The 13,247-nt window shown below is 39.7% G+C and overlaps 2 protein-coding genes across 7 annotated transcripts in view; one reads left to right on the plus strand and one right to left on the minus strand.

Annotated features, from left to right (window-relative positions):
- The window catches only part of LOC139939414 (kielin/chordin-like protein), a 107,700-nt gene that overhangs the window by 47,848 nt on the left and 46,605 nt on the right, over positions 1-13,247 (minus strand). For all 6 annotated transcript variants that reach the window (XM_071935277.1, XM_071935280.1, XM_071935279.1 and 3 more), the window contains one exon: positions 11,588-11,670. In XM_071935277.1, the coding sequence (XP_071791378.1) occupies positions 11,588-11,670 (83 nt within the window). The remainder of the gene's footprint in view (positions 1-11,587; positions 11,671-13,247) is intronic.
- LOC139939416 (uncharacterized) lies at positions 1,504-8,883 on the plus strand. Its single transcript, XM_071935282.1, has 3 exons — positions 1,504-2,176; positions 6,387-6,425; positions 6,645-8,883. The coding sequence occupies exons 1-3, from the start codon at positions 1,504-1,506 to the stop codon at positions 6,758-6,760; spliced, it is 828 nt and encodes a 275-aa protein (XP_071791383.1). The 3' UTR covers positions 6,761-8,883.

Below are 13,247 nucleotides of genomic sequence, written 5' to 3' on the forward strand. Positions count from 1 at the left end.
ATTTGTATACCTTGGTGACCTGATCTAACCTGTTTTTCAAATGCAAAACAGAAGTTCAAATGCAAATAATATCATGAAGCTTTATTCATGATTCTTTGGGTGTGAAAACAGCCGGTTTTACACAAACTTAACGGTTTGCTAACTGATGTTTTTCTATTGATGTCACTAACACTGAATTTAGGGTTTGGCGTTTTTTTTTTCATCTTTTTCTTCTTCTCAATGAACCTTCTCAAAGAGACTAAACACTTCTCCTACATCTAGACCTTACTTTCTACCTGTACTTAAAAATTAAAATGCTATAATGGCATCACTTATTAGTAGTTATTAACACAAATTACAAATGTTAACTCATAGCTACACAATAGATTTTAGCAATTTAGACATCAAACGCTTGAAACAAATTCCCAAGCTTCCTACATACAACTTGAAGATTGAACAGATATTCCAGAGCCTCGCTTTGGCATCTGTAGCAAATATGAAAGAGTATTCAGACATGGTTCATATGTAAAAAATGACTATTCACATATGTCCCCTTTCCAATAATTACGCCATCATATTTTAAAAAGCTGTCTGAGTGATAATGCCCTCTTGTAATAACATGTATATTAATAACAAAATGATACAAAACATTTAAATAGCACATAATGCAGGAGCCTCTACTTGCAACACATAACATAAAACAATTACATTAAATATATAAAGCACTAGTTAACAAAATAAAGAGTCAAACAAATGAGTCTTTTAAAGTCCCTTGAAATTTGAAGAGAGTAAGCTTTGCAAGTATGAAAGGGTAAGTCATTCCATTACAAACAATTCGCAATGAAGTTATAGGCCGTTTGACGTGAACTTAGTGGAAAAAGTAGTCTGCATCAGAAAGGAATGACCAGCAGAAAGAAAATGACAAACGGGAATATTACTTATGAAGAAGATCATATATAGACAGGAGATGTGCTATGAAGATTTGCAAATGATGAATTTGAACTTATAAGTGATACGCAGTTTGATCGGGAGTCAGTGGAGTACTTGTAAGATATTATGGGTTGTACATGTAGGGCCTACAATTGATGCCACTTTCTGAGTACAAAAGATACACTGTAGTTGTAATGTACTGTACGATAATGGTGCTTTTGGAGCACATAAAATATATTATACATACATGTACAACCTAGCACTGAAAAAGTTAAAAGCAGATTTCAAATTTCCCACCATTTCCCATCCATGTTGCTTTCCTTTAACCATGTACACAACACTGAAAAAACAAATACCAAAGTAGCCCATTTGTTTTCTTTGTAGACTTAAGTTAATTTTTTTTCTTTGCCTAGGACTGGTAGCCTCCAGGTTTTTTTTTTTTTTTGTGGCTCTTAGTAAATTAATTATTTGAGCACTATTCTCAGTTAGTTACTTCTTTAATTGGGCCCAACTTTTTACCAGACTAAAAAAGCCGGTCTGGTACCACAACCACCCCGTCTCTCCCATTTCCACTTAACGCATCAATGCATCAAGATGGCTTTCACAAAAGTTTCGTTTATTCTTTCTGGAATAATTTTAACCTTTGTGCATTTATCTGTTGAACTAGTTCAACCTCAATGTCAACATATTGTCACTCATATTGGTGACAAACCAACCCGGTTTCAATGTATCTACGAATCTCCAGATAGTGGTGATGTTGAACTGAAAATATACAATGGGACTAGCGTCGTTCTACCTACCACGGCAAATGGTATAGAAATTGATCCTCAGCACAATTCATCCGGAAAATTTTTAACACTCGTATTTACAAAGGGACTTACTGAGGATTTGAGTTTGGTCTGTATCGCATCACTCGAGAGTAGACTTCGTCAGGAAACCTGTCACATTGTGGTATGTGTGAAAAATGAAGAGCTGGTGTGCCAAATCACTCCAGTTAACACCACTCTATCATTGTATGCGGTGCAATGTAATTATTCCTCGGACTGCTTGACTGTATTGAACTGTGTCATAAATAACACTAAAGTGCAAGAGACAGGGCTAACTAAAATTGACCAGCTGCAGCAGTACATAATAGAGTACAATCCAATACACCTCACACAGAACCAAGTAATGGAGTGTGTTTTGTACCACCAATTTCTTCAACCAGGCTTCCAGCAAAATTATACAGTCAAGCCTCCAATACTGCCTACCAGAAAACCTGACACTGGTAAGTTACAAATATCATCAAAGATAATAATAATAATAATAATAATAATAATAATACAGCATTTATAAAGCGCACTAAATCTGTGGAACATTCAAAGGCGCTGGTCAAAGAACAAGAAAAAAAACTTCACTCAATATCTGCAAAGGCTAATCTGAAGAGATGGGTTTTGAGAGAATGTTGGAATTGAGAGATGTCATGTGTGTCCTTGAGATGTTGAGGCAGAGAGTTCCAGAGGCGTGGTGAAATGTTACTGAATGCCCTGTCCCCATAGCTGGATAAACGGGTCAGAGGAACATAGAGCATGCTGCCAGATGACCTCAGACCCGGCCTGGCACTACGGGGCCGAATCATGTTCTGTACGTAGGTAGGGGATAGTCCATGGAGAGCCTTGAATGTCAGAAGGATGATCTTGTATTGGATTCTGGAATGAATGGGTAACCAGTGGAGATTGTGTAGAATAGGAGAAATGTGTGAAGATATTTTGGTACCGGTCAGTAATCTTGCTGCGGCATTTTGGACAGATTGTAGGCGATGAAGTGTGTTTTTAGGAAGCCCGGCCAGGAGACTATTGCAGAAGTCAAGCCTACTAGTGATGAAAGCATGAATAAGCTGTTCTGCTGCGCTAGTAGTGAGTAAGTGTCGAATTGCAGCTATACGCCTAAGAAACATGTAAGAGGTCCGACAGGTATTAGAGACGTACTTCTTGAGGTCCATGCTTTGGTCAAAAAGCACGCCTAGGTTGCGGGCATCTGAGCTTGGTTGAACATGAGCATCCCCAACCTGTATGTCCTGTATTTGTACCTTGTGTCGGAAGTGAGGGGAAGATATGACAAGAAACTCAGTCTTATGAGGATTGAATTTGAGAAAATTAACTGACATCCATGTTTGGATATCAGTGAGGCAGTTAGTGAGTACATCAAGCACTTTGGAATCATCACCTGTGACAGTGGGGCAGAATGTAGTGTATAATTGAGAGTCTTCTGCGTAAAAGTGACATTGTAAACCATGGTTACGAGCAATTTGACCAAGAGGCGAAGTGTAAAGTGTGAAAAGCACCGGGCCGAGGACAGAGCCCTGAGGTATTCCGTAAGGAACCTTGGCCACAGCCGAAGCCTCGTCTTGTATTTTGATGATCTGAGAACGATCATGTAGATAAGACTTAAACCAGGATAGGGCAGAGCCTTGGATGCCAAAATAATTATACAATCTGTGAAGCAATAATTTGTGGTCAATTGTGTCAAAGGCCGACGAGAGATCGAGCAAGACTAGCAGTACAACCTTTTTGTTGTCAACTGCACACATGATGTCGTTGTGGACTTTTAAGAGGGCAGTCTCGACACTATGAAATTGCTTGTAAGCAGATTGTTGGCTCTCGTGCAACTCATGTCGATCTACATGTGCATTTAACCTGCTTGCTACTACCTTCTCGACGACCTTTGACACAAAAGACAGGTTGGATATAGGACGATAATTGTTCAAGTCATTAGAGTCCAGGGCTTGTTTCTTGATGGCTGGGGTAACCAGAGCCGTTTTAAAACATCTCGGAAAACTACCAGTGCTGAGTGACATGTTCGTGATCTTGGTTATATGACCCACAATTGTTTCCAAGCTTGCCTTGACCAAAGATGTAGGTAGTGGGTCCAGCGAGCATGATTTTGTGGGGGAGGCCCTAATGAGTTTAGCAATCTCGAGTTCCGAGGCCAGGGTGAATGAAGTGAGCACATCCTGACAGGGCTGCAGATTTTCAAGGTTGTCTGAAGATGCAGGTATGGAGGGTCCATAACTCTCTGGCTGTAGACCGTCTCTAATTTGCTGGATCTTGTCGGTAAAATAGCCGGAGAACCTGGTCACGAGTTCTTTGAGGGATGAATGAACAGGTAGCTTGGGTGTTGGTTTCCTGTTCATGAGGCGGTTTGTTATCTGAAATAGGGATTTCTGGTTACCCTGACAGTCGCGGATTTGTCCATGATAGTATTTTGACTTAGCAGCAGTAAAAATATGTTTGACCTTATCCCGCTGTGACTTGAACATATCATGGTCAATCTTGAGGTTGGTTTTCCGCCACTTTCTTTCCAGTTGGCGGCGCCGTTGCTTGGCGATAGCGATATCTTTGTTGTACCACGGGACTGCGGGCCGTTCGACGATCTGACAAGTCTTTATTGGGGCATGGGAGTTGACAAGTTGGGCAAGGACGGAATTATACTGATCAGTGAGGTCATCAAGTGTAGTGGCGGGATCAGTACAAATGGAAGAGGCGATGACGTCATTCCTAAAGCTTTCCAAGTTAATGGATTTGATTTTGCGGTAGGATACCAGTCTTTTAGTGTGCTGCGGTTTGTGGAGATCCAGGAGGCAGTGGACCGCACAGTGGTCAGACACAAACTCAGATGGAAGAATTGACTTGAAGAGGTTGTCTGATTGGCGAACAATCACGAGATCAATGGTATGGCCAGATGTGTGTGTTTTGAAATTCACCAATTGCTGCATACCATACTGCTGAAGAAGGTCTCGGAAGTGATTAGTTTCGGATGTATTGTTGTCCCAGTGAATGTTAAAATCACCCAGAATAATGGGAGTTCCGTTGAAGAGCACCTGCTGATTCAGTAGCTCAGTGAATTCTTCTATGAACCGACTGAATGGGACTCGACGTCGCTGTGAAGGTGGAGGTTTGTAAAGAACAGTGACACTTAAGTGGTGATTGTTGTGAATAATGTCAACTGTGATGTGTTCAAAGGAAGAAGGGGATAGCGTCTGGTTGTCAGGTGGTTGCTTAGAAACAGACGCGGTGAGTCCCGATTTACACAGCAGGGCAACACCACCTCCTCTCCTGCCTTTTCTGTGGGCGTGGACATGGTTTGCACTGTTTGCACTGTTTTGGTCATTCTCGGATTTAAACCAGGTTTCTGTGAGAGCCAATATATCAATGTCGTGGTCTATAATGTGGTCCTTGATCAAGCTAGCTTTATTACATGCCGACTGGCAATTCAGCAAACCAAGTTTTGTCATAAGTGCATTACAACTGTGACGCTGATTATGAATATCAATTGTAGAATATCCTCTGACTTTTTGCTTACCAGCCCGACAACCCCTGTGAACACGACGCCACTTACCGATTCCATGGCTCTTGATAGAAGCAAACACGTCTCTGGGTAATGTTAGCTGTTGAGGAGTCATGATGGCTCTGATATCCCTTAGGCTGTTGCTGTCATAGTGCAGTATGTGCTGCAGTGAGTTTGACATGACTGGCTCAGTACAAATAGCTGCAAGTGCAAGCAGACTGCAGCTCCACAATACATGCACAAGGTGTGTCATGGCGGTCCTTGCATGTTTGTATGACGATCAGAAAAATGCAAGCAGAATACACAGTGATCTTGAGCAATACTGGATCCAAAAGGTTTATCAGTTTCACCGTAGGTGTGAAGCACAACTACTGTTAGAGTTCGAAGATCGACAGAAGATCGACAGAAGGCCAAATTCGATGAAATGAGGAAATTTGCGGAGACCAAATCGCGAGGGGCTGCCGGTTCTGGCGCGTCCAACTCTACACCAAAGATACCCTCAAAAACATCAATTATGGAGTGTTGGAGATGATTAAAATAGACATGTTTGTGGACTGTGAAGGTTTGGGACAATTTGTAAATAGACCTATGGATGGTGGTCTAAATACATGAAATTTTATACAGGAGAGGGACATTATAGGTTTGCATATTTATCAAAATGTTAGAGATGTGAAATTTGAATACTTAAATACATTGATTGTACTCTCAATTAAGTTACTTTGGTTTCCTAGACAGGGAGAGGGAGGGCGGTATTTTTGGATCATCCGAGGACAGATTTGCCTTTTTATATATTAAGTGTAATAATTTTTAAACATCCACCTCTTCAGTGCTCACCTGCAACATGTACTAAAAGCTTGACGTACTTTACTTTCTGTGGCACTCGCCACGTTTAAGGAATTGCCAACAACCTGTGTAAAATCCATCTGCCATTTGTTTTTCTCAACACTCTTGAATGCAATACAAAATGTCCAAATCCAGACTTAAAAACCTTTCCTCAAAAAAGTCAGGAGAAAGTTGCCATCAGAAACCACCTCAAAGGATCAAAGAGCATGTTCCGTCATCTGTGCGATCAAAATTTGACACTTCATTTTGCAATTTTGTACACAGGAATTTTCTGCATAAGTTCTTATCCTTTGACAATTTCTTTGCAGTTACCAAAGAGCCTGAAACTACAGGACCGAGGGCCAATGGTAAGTAGTAACAAATATCATCAAATTATGGAGTGTTGGAGATGATTAAAAATAGACATGTTTGTGGACCATGAAGGTTTGTGACAATTTGTAAATAGGCCTATGGATGGTGGTCTAAATACATGAAATTTTATACAGGAAAAGAGAGGGACATTATAGGCTTGCATGTTTATCAAAATGTTAGGCATAAGTTCTTATCCAATGATAATTTCTTTGCAGCTACCGAAGAGGCTGAAACTACCGGACCAAGGGCCAATGGTCAACAGCATAATGGATCAGTCCGTATGGTGATTCTAACGTGCCTTGCATGGTTGTTTGCAGTAGATTTTCTGTAAAGATGTATTACACTCCTAAGTTGTACATACTTATGCACTATTAGAAGCCACCCATGAGAATGGTTGTGCCGTACCTTTTTAAATGTGTTCTTTGCTTTTATTTATTATTGAAATGAAATGATAAAAACTAAATTCAAGCTAAGCTGCTTTGCCGTTTTGTATGTAAATAAGAAGCGGGCAATACTTGTGACAAATAAAATACAATGCACTTAGTTTGGTCGAATTAGTTAGCAACTGTAAGTAGACATTAAAGCCATTGGACACTGTCTGAACAGAACAAAAATTAAAAGTTCACAGATTTACAAATAGCTTACAGGGTTTACAAAAGGTAATGGCAAAAGACTTCCCTTGAAATAGTACTCCATAAAATGCTTTACTTTTTGAGAAAACATTCAAACAATTATAAATTCTCGATATCGAAAATAACGGATTTATTTTAAACACATGTCATGACACGGCGAATCGTGCGGAAACCAGGGCGGGTTTTTCCTGTTATTTTCTCCCGACTCCGATAACCGATTGAGCCTAAATTTCCACAGGTTTGTTATTTTATATACAAGTTGTGATACACGAAGTGTGGGCCTTTGGACGATACTGTTTACCGATGTTGTGCGATTGCTTTAAACGTTCTAGCAAGTAAAACATTTCAGCATGTTTTTTTCTCTATGACATGAAGAGGTGTGGGCTACCTTATAATATTGGCATGGGTTCCAGACCCCATGAACCCATTTTAGGGCCCTACGAATTTGTGTTTAACATTGGGTGCCCTCCGGTGCTATCTAGGACACATTACACATTATTTTTACCAAGTTTGCCTTTAAACAATCGTTTTTTAATTTGTTGTTATCGTTAACTAACATTAGATGCTCTTATGCAATCTAGGATATTTAAGGGGCATTACTTGCCTTTAAATTATGAATATTGTCCTGATGAAAATAAGGATAAAACCAAATGATATTGATATTGTTTATACTGCTACATGTATTACACTACTTAAAAATACTGATGCCCTCTTCTTTCTAAAAATAGACTGACCTCTGTCTAGACAGTTCTAGTCTGACTGTCTAGACACTAGTAAAGTAAGACCATCAGGAACAAAGGTGTGTCATACAACAATAAGATAATCATGTATTTGGGAAGTGTGATTGATTGACCCAATGCATGTATTTAATCCTTCAAAGGGGGAATTAAATGGACTGGACTCAGTTTTTATCTACTTTAACAAAAAAAATTCGCCCACCCTTAACTTTGATTTTCAAATGTCGCTTTACGGCCGAGTAAGAATTAAGTCCCCGATTTAGAACTCACAGTGTATGATCCGCAACGCAACTTCCTTCCACGAGACTAAGACTTTGGTTATTTATCTGCATCAGCCACAGAGAATTGGGAGTATTTTACTCTCCGCTTCCGCACATCACATGCACACCGATTGGGGACCCCAAAACACATGTGGGCCATTTGGTTGGTTGGGTCCTCGAGCTAGCTCCGCATAGAGCAACGTTGTCCTTTCTCAGAGTCTATGGCCTAGTACACAGGATGGGAGCGATCGATCGGAAATGGGTCTGCCTGATCATCACGCAATGAGTTGGCCGTAATTGTACTCGGGTGGTCATGCAGGTTCCCAGTTGGGATAATAATCTTGGATCGGCCAAGAGATACGCGTGGAAATGCCGCAGGTTTGCTTCGTGCATGCCACGTGTGTATGGTCCGTCTCGTAGTTATTTTTTATAAATAATGAATTTTGATTTTCAGTAACTTCTTTCGACCAATTTTGTAACAATAACTATTCTGATTGGCCCAACTGTGCTCTTTCTCCTTCAAGTTGATGGATTGAACCAACCGGTTCTTGCACAGAGACAGTCAGTCAAAACTGTGCTCTTTCTCCTTCAAGTTGATGGCTTGAACCACCCGGTTCTTGCGCTCCGATGGCCTAAAACCCACGCCCGGTTTTGAGGCTCTTCCTAGATGGCCTAAACCCATGCCAGGTTTGAGGCTCTCCCCAGATGTACCAATCTAGTGCCAGACGTCAATTTAGAAGAGACACCGTGTAACCAGCACATCAAACCCAGTCATCAAACTTCCGGTAGCTATAATCTTAGGGTCTTTTATTTGAATTGTATTAAATCTGCCATGTACATTATTAATTGTTCTATTGCTTTAAATATTGTTGTTTGAGTATAAAATATTGTTGTTTGAATATAATCGCTGGTTAGGTTTCACTCTTCCTTGTCAAATGTCTCTGTCGTGCCTTAGTTCCTTTTTGACATTGTAATGAATTAGGCGCACGTAACAACATACTAATAGAATCACAGGCTTTCTAAACCACCACAAATATAACTACATGTAAGGGAATCAATGTGTGGTGAAGAGATTTTCATCTAGTGGTTTAATCCCAACGAGGTCTGGTTCTTGATAATTTTACCGAGACGAAGTCGAGGTAAACTATCAAGAACCAGGCCTCAGCGGGTTTAAACCACTAGTTGAAAACCGATTCAACACACTTTGATTCCCATTCATAAATACCTTTTCAGTCAAAAACATCAACACGTTTTGGTCAAAAAGTAAAATAAATGCAAAAATTATAAAGGTTAAATGATTTCTTTCAACACAACAATGGTGAAGCCCTCCGCCGCCCTCGGGTAAACAACTCCTTATAAGGGAATGATGTGCGCATCACGCGTATTGTGGCACAACTGTTTCAGCCGTTGCTCTCGACCAATAGGAATGAAGAAACTGTCTTAAAAGAACAGGTGCAAGGTCGCGTGTCATGCCCATGAATTTACACTTTTTACTGGTCATAAACAAAGGTTTATACACACCCACGTGACGCGCTCTCCACCAATAGGAGAGAAACTGTTTAGTAGTATATGAATTGAGTTTTGTACACAGAGGGTCTTTTATCCCTTGAATCCTAGTAAATGTAAAAGGAGATCTGTGCAAAAAACATCAAATCTGATTAAAATCCTGACGAGCCTGTTGTTTTCAAAGTTTTGCTCTTTCAATTTTGGCAATAAAAGTTATCAAACTGGACATTTACCATCACACTGAGCTTTAGGGGTGTGATAGGCTGATTAAAAAGAACCAGCTCAAAACATGAAAGCTTTAGAGAGCGCAAAAGCTTGTGAGCATTAAGCCTGCTTACATACAATTACCTTTGGTTTTAAAAACCCTTTTCTGCAATCTGGGCATTCTATATGATTTTACCTTTGTTTTTATGATTTGATCTAAATGAAGAAAACAAATTAAATGGGGGGTGTTAAAACACAGACTTTTGGTAAAAAAATGAAAAATCACATCCCTGAGCTTGAGACTACATGTACATACAATGGATAACACTTGAAATGCCTTGGTTCATTGGTTTTTAAGCTCAGCCACGTGGCAAACATTAGCCACCCTCAGAGGGGACAGCAGGCATTGAATGCAATGAATAGTGTATGAGGGCTTGATGGATACAGTGCACGAGGCCTTTATTCAACACACTCATGCAGGTTGGCAATGTCACTTTGTAATACAGTGTTGCGTCAGCAAAATCTGGGCAGCGTCCTAATATCTATAGTTCTATAAACACCAACTTTATGGGCATAACTTGAGTTATGGCTTTGGGACGCGTCAAGTGGTTTTAAGACCAACTATCCCAGGAATTTGATTAAACTACTGCACACCGCCCGTAAAACCCATAGTTGTGCATACAAAAGTTATAAAATGGCACATAAAGACTGACAACAAACCACTGTGTGACATCAAGTGGGAACTATATATGTTGATTTTACTCTAGTAACATTTTACTCTTCTTTTTGTTTATATTGCTTTTATTTTCCCTTTAAACATCCCTACAAATTCACGCTTAGTTCGTCATTTTTATATCGTTAGTTTTATAATGTGATTATGTCTAATGTGGGGTCTAAATGGCAACAGTTTTTATACTGAATTGCCTCACACTGGGAAAGGAAATAAACAAATAAATAAATAAACTATCTATAGCTCTGTAAAGCAATAAGGGTATGGATGAGAAATCAGACAGATTGTCTCACTTGTGTGATGCAAACAACAAAAAATTTTACTCCTTTGTTGTTGATTGAGTAGTAACTGTGTCAAAACACATTGTGTAGAATCAATCTATGCTAATAACCAACACTCATAAATACCTAAGACAGTTTATCCATTCTGATTGGTCGGGAGGGCATCACGAGGGGTTGTTTGAACGGATGATATAACACCAGTAAAAAGTGTTGAAACATGGGCGTGACATGCGAGCTTGCACCTGTTCTTATAAGACAGTTTCTTCATTCCTATTGGTCGAGAGCAACGGCTGAAACAGTTGTGCCACATCACGCGATACGCACGACGCGCACAGAAATCTCCTTAATAAGGAGTTGTTTACCCGAGGGCCTTACCATTTCATAGCTGGAGGGGTGAATTGCGTTGAAAGAAATCATTGAACAATTATAATTTTTGCACTTATTTTACTTTTTGACCAAAAAGTGTTGATGTTTTTTGACCAAAAAGGTGTTTATGAATGGGAATCAAAGTGTGTAGAATCGGTTTTCAAGTTTTCAACTAGTGGTTTAAACCCGCCGAGGCCTGGTTCTTGATAATTTACCTCAAGAACCAGGCCTTGGGGGGTTTAAACCACTAGTTGAAAACCTCTTCGCCACACATTCCCTTAATAATGATTAGCAGTTAACAGTTGACAGTCAATCTAGTTTGTTGTTACTACATTTAGGCCTACTGTGTTTGCAGTACTGGTTGGATATCACAACTACTATAAAGCAACATGAGTTGAAGAGCTGTATTAATTACATTCATCAATACTATAAAGCCACTTACCAAACAGTTGCACTCAATACATGGATTGTTGGGATCTGAGAATGGTTCTCCATTTTGGAATTCTTGTGAGCGATACAAACACCCTATTCAAGGCAACAACAAGTGGTTAAGATTAAAAACTTTATCAGTATGACTGATTCAAACAGGATAATTTGGAAAATCCCACATGAGAAATACATGTAGTTCCATCAGTTCATGGCATTATAGTCCAGTTTACATATGTAAATTCAATTCAATGGTTCTATGGAAATTGAATTATCGCTTGAGTAAACATTAATGCTCTCGCACCTGGCGCAGTTTTTATAGATTGATCAAAAAAGGCTATTCACAGTTACCAAGGGCAGCTATTATACCATGACATCACAATTATTCAAACCAAACCTAGCAATGTACATGTATTGGAAGTATCCCAGAGTTACATTCAGGTACTTTTCAATGGAGTGTCAAGTACATCAGAGTACAAAGGTGGTTAGTACTAGAGTACAAACACTTGGACCACCATGTAGGAGCACATGATTCTGAATACATGTACTACCTATATAGCAGGACTGGAATTTTATCTTTGAAAGACCAAGGGCGTTTTCATTTTGCAAAGGGCAATATATCTTTAAATCAATGAGAAACTTTTGGAGGAGCACCAAGGCCAAGCCATGGGGTGAAGGCCAGGGCCTCCATGGCCTATGCGTATTTCTAGGACGGGTATATACTATCCGCCTTGAATTTGTACATTTCTGATATGGCTAAACAAGTATCTCAGTATCTTGGCTGTTCAAACATTATTGGCAGTACCTGACGCCTTAAGACATGCTCCATCTCTACAAAGCCAACATTCCCCCAGTCAGGAATATCGCTGATGCATCTACTAGTCCTATGGACCCTTTTCATGAAATATGTAAATTGCACATAGCGCATGCGCACTAACATTTTGGTTTGTAAAAATGAGGGAACATCGCGCTGTTATGTACACGGTTAATGGCTGCGTGACGCAGACGCGATTGTGCATCTGCTTAGTGCACAGTTCTATGGCGTTTGCCAACCAACAGGGTCTGTACGCATGCGTGAATGTAATAAGCATATTTCATGAAAAGGGTCCAAACCCCTAGCATGTTTCTTATCCCTGCTAGACAGAATTAAGCAGCAAGCTATTATTCCGATTGGACAAGATCTGGCATCATCTCTTCAACCTCATTCTTTGGTAAGTCCACAGAAGATCTCGTTGTCCCTTCTGTACGTACCTTCACTCATAGCATCCGCTTTGCAACATCTTCTTATCCTTTCACTGTATCTGATCCTACAGCCAATACTGTGAGATATTCAAAAAGCTTTTTTCCACGGATACTGCCAAACTCTCGAACTCCATATCTTGTTTTTCACTATCTTGCAATCTATTCCAGTTTTAGAGCAATGTAAACAGATGCCTTTCTCTCTCTTTAAATTGTCTTGTGTTTTCTTCAAGCCTTTGGCCTTGTGTTTAGATTTTTCATAAAAAAATTTAAGTTAAATAAAAAAAAGTCAATTTCATCCAAGTACTAAGACCAAGTTCTTGGATCTCTAAGTATGAGCACGACTACTTCACAAATAAAAATTTCCAAATGAGGTTTAAAACACATGATAATTTCCATTAACTCAATTCTGAGCGTTAATTTGAGCTTAACTTTAT

This window comes from Asterias amurensis, chromosome 7 (assembly GCF_032118995.1).
Source record: "Asterias amurensis chromosome 7, ASM3211899v1".
Taxonomy (NCBI): Eukaryota; Metazoa; Echinodermata; class Asteroidea; order Forcipulatida; family Asteriidae; genus Asterias; species Asterias amurensis.

Excerpts from the sequence above, each read along its gene's own strand:
- LOC139939416 (XM_071935282.1), top strand. The coding sequence starts at position 1,504 with ATGGCTTTCACAAAAGTTTCGTTTATTCTTTCTGGAATAATTTTAACC. Across the intron at positions 2,177-6,386 it reads TACCAGAAAACCTGACACTG|TTACCAAAGAGCCTGAAACT; the intron begins GTAAGTTACAAA and ends ATTTCTTTGCAG. Across the intron at positions 6,426-6,644 it reads TACAGGACCGAGGGCCAATG|CTACCGAAGAGGCTGAAACT; the intron begins GTAAGTAGTAAC and ends ATTTCTTTGCAG.